Below are 12,875 nucleotides of genomic sequence, written 5' to 3'. Positions count from 1 at the left end.
TGTTGTTGTTGTGTGGAAAACTTACCCGTATCGCCCGGGGTCTTCATGTTGAAGAGTATAGCCGCTTCGTTAGCAGTCGTGCTAACTCAGAAAGAGAGAGAGAGAGAGTGAGAAAGAGATAGATGAAATGAACTTCTTCCTCTCGGTGAGCTCAGGATCGCGCACAAAACTTTTCTTCCTCAAATCCAGCCCCTTCACTCGTCCTCCTCCGGTCTGTTTGGGGTTTTCTCGTTTTGTTTTCCTCCCCAACGTGGAGGACGCTCGTCGCTGCCGTGTGGCCGGACAGACTCGCTCTTTTGCGGTCAGATATCGGAGCGCGTCGTGCCGATGGAGGAGCACCGTGTCCGCGCTGAACTCCTGATTACTTCATATACACTGCGAAGTTGCATATTCAAGTCTTCTCGCTGAAACACGAGGCGAAAGCGACAAAATCAAAACAAACGAGAAGGTGGAAATGCCCGATCCACTTTTCTCCCTCTCTTTCCACGGACTTTTTCTTTTTCCACTCACTCCGTGTAACTCTCTCCCTCCTCCTCCTCTTTCTGGGTGTCGTGTTTCATCCAGCCCACGCGGAGCGGGGGAGGGAGGGGCGGAGAGCGTGAGTAGCCACGCCCACTCACCATTTGTGCCGACACTGCTACGGAGACCAACGCCGTCAGATCTTGGCTAACATGTCATAAATGTGACCCTGGACCACAAACCAGTCATAAGTGTACCTTCTTTTGATCAGATTTGTATTTATACACCATCTGAAAGCTTAATAAATAAGCTTCCAATTGATGTATGATTTGTTAGTATAGGACTATATTTGCAAATCTGGAGTCTGAGGGTTTAAAATAGCATCTGAATATTCAGGAAATCACCTTTAAAGTTGTCCAAATGAAGTTCCTAGCAATGCATATTACTAATAAAAAATGTAGTTTTTATATACTGTAGGAAATTTCCAAATTATCTTTATGAAACCTATTTTCTAATAATGTTTGGTATAAAATTCGATAGTTTTGACCCATACAATATATTTTGGTTATTGCTGCTGCAAATATTGGGTACCCATGCTACTTATGACTGGTTTTGTGGTCCAGTCCAGGGTCACAAATTTTAAAATTTTGTTAAGAACAAGAAAGCCCCTAAGCTGACTTCTCTCTTGGATTTGTATAATTTAATTTAAAAGTACATTTTGTTGTATTATATTTTTGACACTTCAATTATTATATATTTTGTTTCTGTTTTTGGTTATGCTCAAACAGGGCTTAATAAAATGGGTTAGATTTTGTAATGTGATTAAGTACCTTGTTTAGTTGTAAAGTTAATTAAAAAAAAATCTTGGCTAATATAGCGACGTGCTGATGACATGTTGTTCCACAGACCCAGACCGAAAACCAACAAAATCTGTCTTCAGTGGTGGTCTCACGTTCCTCAAAGTTGACACTGCTAAAAATGAGCTTTGTATTAAGGCTTGTTGTGTTACTTTGTGAATAATGGCTCACACAGAGACTGCAAATCTGTTTTTATTTACTCATCCTCACGTTGTTTCCCATCCAAATGTCTTTCTGTCTTCAGTGGAACTCAGTTTAGAAGAATATCACTTCTGCTCTGTTCGTGTATGGAGTTCACAGAGGTATAGCGCATACAACTTGTGCACAGTTGATGCTTTGATATTAATTTTATAAATTTTTTAAAGCTTGATAACTTGTTTTTTTGTGGGAAAGTGCAACTAAGCTTATTCCACCATTTATGTTTTATTTTTTTATTTTTTGGTATGTTTCTTCGCCCCTGGCAACATAGAAAACCAACACTGTTGGCACTGAAGGTAAGTTTAACAGACATAAATATAAGCTGAGGACTGTAAATATAGAATGAGCAATAACCTTGTTGCAGAAAAGGCCATGGATCCAACAGATGCTGAAATTATAGTTTATTATTTAAACTATTTATTAGACTAGGGGGCAGTAATGGCCTAATGCATCACTACCCACTGCTGTGTGTGTGCACTTGGATGGGTGAAATGCAGAGCGCAAATTCTGAGTATGGGTCACCCTACTTGGGCACAAGTCACCTCCTTTCCTTATTTATGCGAAGCGAAGTGTCACAGTGTCGTAGCATATGGATTGAACGCGACAGAATGTTCTTCAAGGTTGTTTACTCAGAAAAATGCAATTGTTATTGAGAGTGCTAAATGTGGGCTGGAGTGAGAAACGAATGCGAGTCTGTAGGTGGCCTTCTCTTTTCCTTATCTCTCATTCTTTTCCTCCACCGCCTCCCTTTCTCGCTCTTAGGGCGGGAGCAGTTGTCAGTGGAAACTCAAGGGTAGTACATGACATTTGTAAAGCATTTGCACGTAAGTGCTAAATTACCAGTTCAGCGTTAATGCTACTAGCGAGCATACGCACATAAACCAGGGCTTGACTTCTTCTTGCATGCAAACCTCATCTCTGGGGACTTCCAAATATTAAGCATGCAACGAAACCCCACACTTCATCTTTAAATGTAAGCGATGGCAAAATAAATGATGAACAACATTTGTCTTTCATTAGGCAAGATACATTTTCACACGTAATGCTTAACCTCAATCATTACACTCTAATTAACACTGGAGGAAAAACTGACGTCTACCAGTAATTGATGTTAATTTGAAGATGGCTCTTGGTGTAAAGCACTGAATACAGCCATTTGCTGGTGCATTAGCAAATGACTCAAAACGAGCAAGACAGAGAAAGAGACAGAGATCTGATCTGGTTTGTGGCCTCGTTCGGAGATGTTTTCTTTTGCTCCTCTCCTTTGTGGCACGACCCCGCCGTCTCTAATCAGAATGACAGACAGACGCGCAGGAGAGAAAGAGAGGGGGTGAGACGGAGATGAGAAAAAAAGAGATAGAGAGAAAAAGAGGAGTCATACTCAAAGCAAATGGGCCTTGGGAACATACAAAGTGGTACACGGCACAGGACGAACTGTAGTGCTTCTTTAGTGCAGCACTAATGGGTAATTCACATATTCTTGTAACTTAATGAAAACCATAACCGTGAGCTTACAGAAATAACCCTTTTTTGGGAATCCAAGAATATCAGAGCGATGGAAAGAGATCGCAGTGTAAGTACGTCATAAAGATTACTCCAAAATGGATTCGTATGGAGAATAAATGTAATTTATGTGCTGTTTTTTCCATGGTATTCTCAGACGCACAGAACACTTTTGCGCTTTCACGAATCTGAACGCTGACATGCACGTGATCATGTGAAGACGAGAACAAGAGCAATGTTGCTGTGTCCCAAATCGCTTACTTGATCACTTACCACGTGTATTTTTCCACATAACAAATACTGTTCTTTTGAACTTTCTGTTTATCAAAGAATCCTAAAAAGGTTTTCACAAAAAATATTAAGCAACACAAATATTCTCAACATTGACTAAAACATTTTTAAATAAAAAATGATATATATATATAAAAAGCACCAAACCAGCATATTAGAATCATTTTTGAGGGATCGTGTGACACTGAAGACTGGAGCAATGATGCTGAATATTCAGCTTTGCATCAAAGATATAAATTATATGTTAATATATATTAAAATAGAAAACTGATATTTTAATTTGTGCTAATATTTCAAAATTGTACAGTTTTTACAGTATTTATGAATTTTTTAAAAATCAGCCTTGGTCAGTATAAAAGTCTTCTTTCAAAAACACATCTTTACAAAATCTCCAAACTTTTGAATAATAGTTTAGTTCACTACATGGAAAATAAGTGAACGATAATAACTGGATGAATTTAAATACATGGCATTAAATTAAAATAAACAGCTAAAACAAACATAAATAATTCTGACTCACCACATTTTAATCAACTGATGATAAAAATACAATATAGCCATAAATCAGAGTGCATTATGGGAATAAAATTATCTCTATATATAGGGAGTTAAGGACATAAACTTTTAGACAAAGCAATCAAATAATTTTTTTTTTATTCATTTATTTTTTTATTGATTTCAGAAAGAATTAACACCTTGAATCATATAACCAACAATTTTAAACAATTACGAGTTTCTTTATTCCTACGCATGACTGCATCTTATGGCGCATCCCTAATTTCAGTCATGCCGTATTAAATGACTTGTCTTACACAGAAACAAGATAGATGTCATAACAAATCAAAGTGATCCTTCAGCCTGTTGTCCTTTACTTCAACTTCTCACCCGCTGACAAGTCTACACAAAACACCACAATCACTGCAATTAGCGTCCCATCTCCCACACATTTGAGGCCAATGATCACTCAACCGAGGATTCAGAATGAATGAGGAAGATTAATCACTGACAGCTAAAAGTACTGATTAATGAGCGGTCATTAAAACTTCATAAAGGACTTGTCAAAGCAACTTTGTATATGTTGCAACCAGGTTTACAGTGCAACAAATAGAAGCTTGCTGAGCAAAGCAGAATGGGGAGGAAGGGTGTTTTTTTGATGAAGGAAATCTAATGATAATGCGATTGGGGTTCGGCAGGCAAAATAGTTTTCTCTTAGTCATCTCCCAAACACGACTATAGTTCTAGTCATAAATGCCCCTCATTGACCCCATGAAGGGGCACCGATATTCACATCCACATATGCACGCATGCAGAATCCAAACACACACACACACACTCAAATGCACAAAGGGAGCTTTGTGCACCAATGATGGTAGGTTCTTATGTGTGTGTGTGTGTGTGCATATGTAATTGGTATTTCGAAGGTGTTTAAAGGTGTCAAGGTCAGCACCATGGCATACCTTTTCATTTTTCTTACCAGGTTTTTAAAAATGCAGTTAAACTACAGCATCCAAAGTCTTGTCTTCCAAGCTGAGAGAGAGAGAAAAAGAGGCAGAGAGAGATATAGAAGTGCTGTGGGACCAACAGAGAGGAATTCTCAAGGGAATCGGGGATTAGGAAAGAGTGTCAGGGAGAGAGAGAAAGGAAGGGGTGGGGCTAAAAGTGCAAGGGGTAAAAGCAGAAGCCCAAAAATGGTGGGGGAAGGGCTTTGGGGGAATGAAAAAAAAGAGAGAGAGAGTTTATGTATACATCTGTGTGTGTGCGTGTAAAGGAGCGTGTGAATAGACTCTTTGTGATCAAAAGACTTGTTTATTTTCTCTGCGCTTGAACTCTACAGGAAACACATTTGGCCTGTCTCTCCACCGTCTGGCACACTAACCTCGAAACACACACCTTTGACTTTACACACAACTCCAGAGGTGGACTTTACAGTGCTGCGATCCCATGGACAACAACTCCTGTTCAAATGCACACGTACATCTCAAAGGGATTCCCGATGAGGAGCGTGGAAATTGACGTCCATGTTTTCTCTTTCAAGTACACATAAACTTTCCCTCTTGTTCTGTTCAGTGTGCCCTCGCTCGCTGCTTCTCCTTGTCCCGGCTGGTATTCACACATTTCTAATAGGATTAGCACACTTTCACTTTAGGGAAGAGCAGAGATACGTATACGAGGGATGAAGGGGTGGAAGATACGAGCTAGGGAAAGCAATTTGAGGGTTAAATGTGGAAGTGAGAGAACTGGAGCTGTGCTTGCATATGCATAACTTCATGTTGATAAGGTATTCAGAGTGGTTGCTAGGGTATTCAAAGTGGTTTCTATGTTATTACTAGGGTGTTTTTGGTTTCTAGCGAATCGGTAGCTCCTAAAAGTGGTTGCTAGGTGGTTTCTATCCTGTTCTGGGTGGTTGCTAGGGTGTTCTATGAAGTTACTGTGGTGTTTTTATGGTCTTCTTCAGTAAAGAATGCAAAATCTGACTTCACTTTATAATATTTATAATGTCCCTGTGGCTCAGTGGTAGAGCATTGCATTAGCAGTGCAAAAGGTTATGGGTTCAATTCCCAGGGAACCTACATACTGGTAATAAAATATATTTATAATTTTTATTTAGTTAGATGGCAAACTATAATTGAAACATATCTACACAAATAAATTCTGTGCATCAAAAAACAAACAAATAAATAAATATTTACTTAAAATTATTTCAAATTTAGCCTCATGGGATCTGCAATGGCTGCTTCTATAAACTTCTATTTTTATTGTGCACATTTTTTTCTAATTGTATTACATTTTTGCCCCAAAATCAAACAAAATCATCCATTAACACATGGGACCGAAGCACTGCCTTATTTGCCAATTGTTTGTGCAAATACTCCAATTTTTCCACACAAATGACATTCATAACGTGCATGGAAAAATGAAAAAGCTAATGATAGTCCCTAGATATGGCTCACTTCCCTCCTTAAATGGAAACCTGTGCTGTGAGCGCTCGCTGACATTTAATACTCGGGGTTACAACCAAGTATGAGCAAAAACAGACTTAAAAAGTGATGAAAAATTAAATACAGATCAATTTGTAAAAAAAAGAAAAAAAAAGGTGTATTATTTACTCATGTGGGGCTTGTGATGCTGACTAGCTCCTTCCTATAAGCAAATGCAATGAGAATGCAGCGATAATTCATCACACACACACACACACGTACACACACATCATGCAGGCAGAGCTAACATGGGCACCCTCCAGCTATTTAAAGTAAATATTTCAAAAGTGGTAAAACCAGGTGCCCTGCGACCACTTGATTAGGTGTAAATAAAGTCGACTGTAATCCCTGAGAGAGCGAGACTGTTTGAATGTGTGTGTGTGTGTGTGTGTGTGTGTGTTAGGCCTCATAAGCCAGCGAGGAAAAGAGACTTGAAGGAGAGGAATGCAGGAGTTATATTTGACCCATTTCAGGCACTTTGCCAAGCGCTGTGCCAAGCCCACGAGAGCAAGAGAGAGAGAGCACTGGAATGAGGGTGAGGAATTAAAAGTGAGAACAGAAGTAAATTGTAGAGCAGAGACACAGGGCACCAGCCGAAAGAAACATGAGCGGGGTTAAGTGTTAAAGGACACTGAACGGCTACGAGAGCGTACACGTGTTTATAAGTGCCTGAGAAGGCCGCTGGTATGGTGATGGTCTATATCAGGCCCGGCATGTGTGTGTTGACAGCGTCTCCTGTATCTCAGCTAGGAACTCTCTCTTCCTACTCCTATTCGCACTATTCACGACTTCCTACTCTTCTTTTACCTCCCTCCCATGCACAGACTCTTTCCATCTTTCTTTCGGCCCGGGAATGGCCGCGGAGTGAAAAATTTCAAACCGACATCTACACTCTGTTTTGGTTGGAGAAGTGCTCAAAGTCTCCCGATAATTTGTTTCATATTAAAGCAACAAAGCTCAAAGTTATATTTAAGAAAAAAGGACAGTGGGATGAGGAAAAAATGGAGAGGGGATAGAAATGATGGGGTAACATTGGGATAGACAGGGTATAAAGTAAACGTGAGATATAGCGCAGGGTTCGGAAAGAGTGAAACGCTGCCCGGGGTGAGTCTGTCGAACACTGCAGACTGTGTGGCAACTGCTGCCTCATTACCTCACTGGCAATGAAGTCTCAGCCCTGCCTTTTAACACAGAGGAAATGTGTGTGTGTGTGTGTTTGTGTGTATTGCAGTGAGAGGAACACAGTGTCGGTTTGTAAAGGGGAGAGAAATAAAGAAAGAGGGTGAGAATATGTGTTTGCGTACCCAGTGCCAGGATGACTGTGGCGTGCCGACAGCTTGCCAATGCTCCAACCTCAATCACGTTCGTCGGGTGTCGAGAAACACCTCGCGGTGTCTGTTGCTATGGCCATTAGTCTCCAACCGCACGTAGATATAAGCCAAGATAATAATACATAATCATTAAACGCTGTTATAATGGCAAGCCACCGTGATGCCTACGTCGCAGTTTGGCAAATCTGAACAAAGGATTCAAGTAGCTATATTTAACAGTTTTAAACTTAAGCCTTTTTTTGTGCTATATAATTGCAGTGTGACCTTAGTGAAATTGAGTACAATGGATCTACCACTTAAAGCGACTAGTGCTCAAAAAGAAACTTTGATTTAGATGAGTTTGTTTCTCCATCAGAACAGATTTGGAGACATTTAGCATCACTTGCTCAGCAATAGATCCTTTGCAGTGAATGGGTGCCGTCAGCATGAGAGTCCAAATAGAGCACAAATCCATCATTAAGACATTTTTAATTTCAAACCATTGCTTCCAGCTAAAATACGAGTCCTCTGTCCATAAGATTGCTTTCTCCAGTCAAAAAGTCGTCTTGTCCAAATCAGAAGAGAAATATGTGTAGATCAAGCAGCTTTTACAAGCTAAAAAAGCCCAAGATGGCATAAACAAATATTTAGATTGATCTTGATGTGAGAGGACATCGGGGGACATTTTTACTGCAGGAAACACTATTATGGACTTTTGCTATTTTGTCCAGAAACAATATAAATATATATAAATTTAAGGTCTTGATGGATTTGTTTCTTACGAACATGCAGCTTTTCACTTCATAATCAGTTAACTGATGGTCTGGAGTTGTGTGGATTACTTGTGGATTACTGTGATGTTTTTATTAGCTATTCAGACTCTCATTCTGACGGCACCCATTCACTGCAGAGGATGAAGAATCAAACTCATCTACATCTTGAATGGCCTGAGGGTGCGCATATTTTTGGGTGAGCTGAAAAAGAGAATTCTGTAATCCTTTACTGACCCTCATTTTTATCATTTGAACACCACAGATTTAAAAAAAAATTAGTTTTTTTTTGTCAATACTATGAAAACCTTCATTATATGGATAAAGAAAGTCGAAACATCCCTTAAAACATCTTCTTTTGTGTTCTGCAGAAGAAATAAAGTCATTGAGGTTGGGAATGAATATTAACTCTTGTGGAAGGATACTGTGTGCATTGTGTATATAGCCTTGGATTCTCCCAACTGCTTGAGAGTCTGTACATTTTAAACTGTAAGCTGACATGCATTGTGTCAAATGTATTCTGCATCTTGTTTTCTTGCCTCTGCAAGAAATACAGCCTACATGTTTGGCCGGATTATGTATAACACAAGGCCTTGACTGTGAATGACCTTGTTAGTCAGAACTGTTGGTTTTGTGTTTAAATGCGGAGGAAATGGATGAGTAAATTAGCGAGAGTGAGATATCTTCTCATGTCTTGCCTTGGTGTGATTTTAATACGAATCAGCATGTTCAACATTATACACTCATTGAGGGATTCTGAATGCCTGCCATTGTACACTTCAATAATATGATATGACTTCTCATCATATCAGTAACAGGAGCTCAACAATACAAATTAAAGTTAATCAGGCATATATATATATATATATATATATATATATATATATATATATATATATTGTCAATAGTTAAAAGGGATGTGAAAAAAAAACATAGTTGGTGGGCTGCCGGCATAACAAGTCAACTAAGTTTAACAGTAACCCAGAATAATTAGGTTGATTTCAGTTTGACTCCAGTTTATATGTGTTTTCTTTAGGAGCTTTTAACTAGTCTGCTTCATTTATTGAATAGCTGGACAACCTTTCAGACCTATCCCCCCTAGTTAGGCTAAACCCTCAGACCCATGTTCAAATCTGAGTAACAAAGGTGTTCTGTGACAAAATGCGGAATAATTAAAGTGTATTTGTAACAAAATCAACCATTTAGAGATTTTTTTTCTTTGCAAATTCACTAACTTAGACTATTCTTATTTAATTACATCACAAGGCATGTTTTGTGGTCATGTATAGGCTATGTAAATACTTTGGTAGGCTATAATTAAAATATAATACATTCTGTAATTTAAATCTAACTAAATATGCTAAAAAGAAATGTGTTTGACTGTCATGAGAACGTGTTTGTATTAGGTCTACAGCTTCAAAACTCTATTCAGACTCTTAGCTGACATTCAAATATGTATTCAAAAGAACTCAGCCATCACCCCAGGATCTGTCACGAAATGGGAAGTTAACAGTCAAGAGGTTATTTACATGAATTCTCACCGCAGACACTTAGTCGGTTTTGCAGGTGGAAATCTTCCCGTAATCTAGTAAAATCCGCCTGGTTTGACGCTGAAATAATCAGATAGAGTTTGGTGTCCATCTAGTGGTTGTTGGACATGTCTGCAAAATCAAATCTAGTTAATCCAGTCCGAGTGGGCGGGAAAAAGCGTGTGCGAATCCTGAACCCTCGATTTCCTCACGTTCTAAACAGAACAACAAATAACTAATAATAATAATAATAATAATTTATTATTTTTAAAAAAACATTACAGAATTTGTAATGTTTTTTGGTTATAATGCCACTTGTATTAGTTTTAATGGAAACTACCCTGTGGGTTTCTACTGGTAATGGTTTGCCTTCTATTGGTTGCTTGTTAAAACCACTAAAACCTAATGGAATATGTCCCAAAACACAATACAGAAAACCATTTTTAATGGATTTAATGGTTAAAAGATGTTGGTTTGTTATGGTATTCGTTAGGGAAGTCGTGGCCTAGTGGTTAGAGAATTTGACTCCTAAATGTTGTCATAATGTTCACCTTGGATATTGAAAATGTTTCTTTTTTGAGACCCTAGGAGCCCAAATTCAGACCCAGAACAATAAAACCCACAGAAGAGCTGGGAGTTCAAAGGAGGAATCTTTATTGGCTATTACCAAACTGCAGTGAGAGGAAGATGTCATGATCTGCAAGATTAACCACAATACGATGTGATCCGACCACCTCAGAGAAAAAGTTTGTGGATGTTTCGACGTGGAAAGCAGTTCGGAATGGAAATATTGATATTTTATTTGTTAACAACATACTTTTCATACCTTAAATTCAGTAAATGTTATGAAATTAAAGAACTAAGCTAGTATCGCTGGCGGTGTCATTTGGATGGAAATTTCAGATTATGAACCATTTGAATCAGTTCGGGAGTTCGTTGCGGGTTCGCGAATCATTTGAGTCAGTTCGGGAGTTCGTCGCGGGATTGCGAATCATTTGAGTCAGTTCGGGAGTTCGGAGCCGGATCGCGAATCGAGTCAGTTCGGGAGCTCATGGTGGGTTCGCGAATCATTTGAGTCAGTTCGGGAGCTCGTAGCGGGTTCGCGAATCATTTGAGTCAGTTTGGGGATAGCGAATCATTTGAGTCAGCTCGGGAGTTCGTAGCGGGTTCACGAATCATTTGAGTCAGTTCGGGAGTTCAGAGCGGGTTCGCGAATCATTTGAGTCAGTTCGGGAGTTCGTTGCGGGCTCGCGGATCATTTGAATCAGTTCGAGAGTTCGGAGTGGGATCGTGAATCATTTGAGTGAGTTTGGGAGTTCAGAGTGGGTTCGCGAATCATTTGAGTCATAACGGGAGTTCGTAGCGGGTTCCCAGATCATTTGAATCAGTTCGAGAGTTCGTAGCGGGATCGCGAATCATTTGAGTCAGTTTGGGGATCGCGAATTATTTGAGTCGGGAGTTCGTAGCGGGTTCGCGAATCATTTGAGTCCGGGAGTTCGGAGCGGGTTCGCGAATCATTTGAGTCAGTTTGAGGATCGCGAATCATTTGAGTCAGTTCGGGAGTTCGTAGCGGGCTCGCGGATCATTTGAATCAGTTCGAGAATTCGGAGCGGGATCGTGAATCATTTGAGTCAGTTCGGGAGTCCGGAGCCGGATCGCGAATCATTTGAGTGAGTTTGGGAGTTCAGAGCGGGTTCGCGAATCATTTGAGCCATAACGGGAGTTCGTAGCGGGTTTGCGGATCATTTGAATCAGTTCGAGAGTTCGTAGCGGGTTCGCGAATCATTTGAGTGAGTTCGGAGCGGTTCGCGAATCATTTGAGTCATTTCGGGGATCGCGAATCATTTGAGTCAGTTCGAGAGTTCGTAGCGGGTTCACGAATCATTTGAGTGAGTTGGGGAGTCCGTAGTGGGTTCGCGAATCTATAATTTTTTTTAATGGTGCCTTTTTAACAGTATCAAGTATATTAAAAAAAAATCTAAACAAATCGTGCCTAAAAAGTGCAGGCATCTAGGCTAATGTAAAATTAAATGATGAAGTCATACTAGTGCGTGTGCATTTTGAGTGCATTCTTTCACTGCATTATGTGTATTCAAATACATATGAATGCATGTGAATGATCACAAAATTCAAGATATGGGGGTTAGAAAATGTATATAGTTATATAATTTTATGTAGTTAATCAATATCACACAAAGAGTGCCATTTCAGTTTTTCTCCAAAAATCAGCATGATTAAAATGTGATATTAAGTTACTACAAACAATAATTTAATTACAAATAAAAAATGTTGCAGAAAAATGTAATGTAATAAATGAATGAATGAAAGCCTAAAGAACCTTTGTGCCAAAAGTGTTCTTTCTTGTCATTATAGAACCTTTTTAGCATAAAAGGTTATTTGGAGTTGAGTAAAGAACCCTATTGTTTTATATAGAACCCCAATGAACTCTTTTTTTCTAAGAGTGTAGGGTTGTGGGTTTGAATCTCGGGCCGGCAATACCATGATAGGTGCCCTTGAGCAAGGCACTGAACCCTCAACTGCTCCCCGGGCGCCGCAGCATTAAAAAATTCTGAGTATGGGTCACAATACTTGGCTGTATGTGACGTCCCTTTATTTTTAGTGGAAACCATTAGAATTTTTGTGACAGTTTTTTTTTTCAGCAGTTTCTAATTAAGCTATTTGTTTAAAACTCATTTTTTATGAAAGGTGTAGGTAGGCTGCCTTTTTAATAAACATTTAAAAATGTACATAGTAACATGTACTTATTTAGTAGCATATTGGACATCTGGATATCTCTGATATAAGCTTACCATTATTGCACCATGGTGCTGCCACAGTGGGACATAGGCTACTTATTTGAGGCTAGCTATGTTGTTTCATTAAAGGTAGATGGGTAGAAGATAAAAAGACTGCTATAGGGATTTTAAAACGTCCAAATATTTGTGTAAGGAGTTTTAGAAGTGACAGCACAATGACGTCA

The 12,875-nt window shown here is 39.2% G+C and overlaps 1 protein-coding gene across 2 annotated transcripts in view; it reads right to left on the bottom strand.

Annotated features, from left to right (window-relative positions):
• The window catches only part of LOC113119858 (ETS domain-containing transcription factor ERF-like), a 30,559-nt gene extending 30,026 nt beyond the window's left edge, over positions 1–533 (bottom strand). For both annotated transcript variants that reach the window (XM_026289557.1, XM_026289558.1), the window contains exon 1: positions 26–533. In XM_026289557.1, the coding sequence (XP_026145342.1) occupies positions 26–47 (22 nt within the window). In that variant the 5' untranslated portion in view covers positions 48–533. The remainder of the gene's footprint in view (positions 1–25) is intronic.
• Between the last annotated feature and the right edge of the window lie 12,342 nt (positions 534–12,875).

Source organism: Carassius auratus, chromosome 19 (genome assembly GCF_003368295.1).
Source record: "Carassius auratus strain Wakin chromosome 19, ASM336829v1, whole genome shotgun sequence".
Classification (NCBI taxonomy): domain Eukaryota; kingdom Metazoa; phylum Chordata; class Actinopteri; order Cypriniformes; family Cyprinidae; genus Carassius; species Carassius auratus.
Note: the sequence above shows the minus strand (reverse complement) of the source record. Positions and strands in the feature narration are given on the sequence as shown.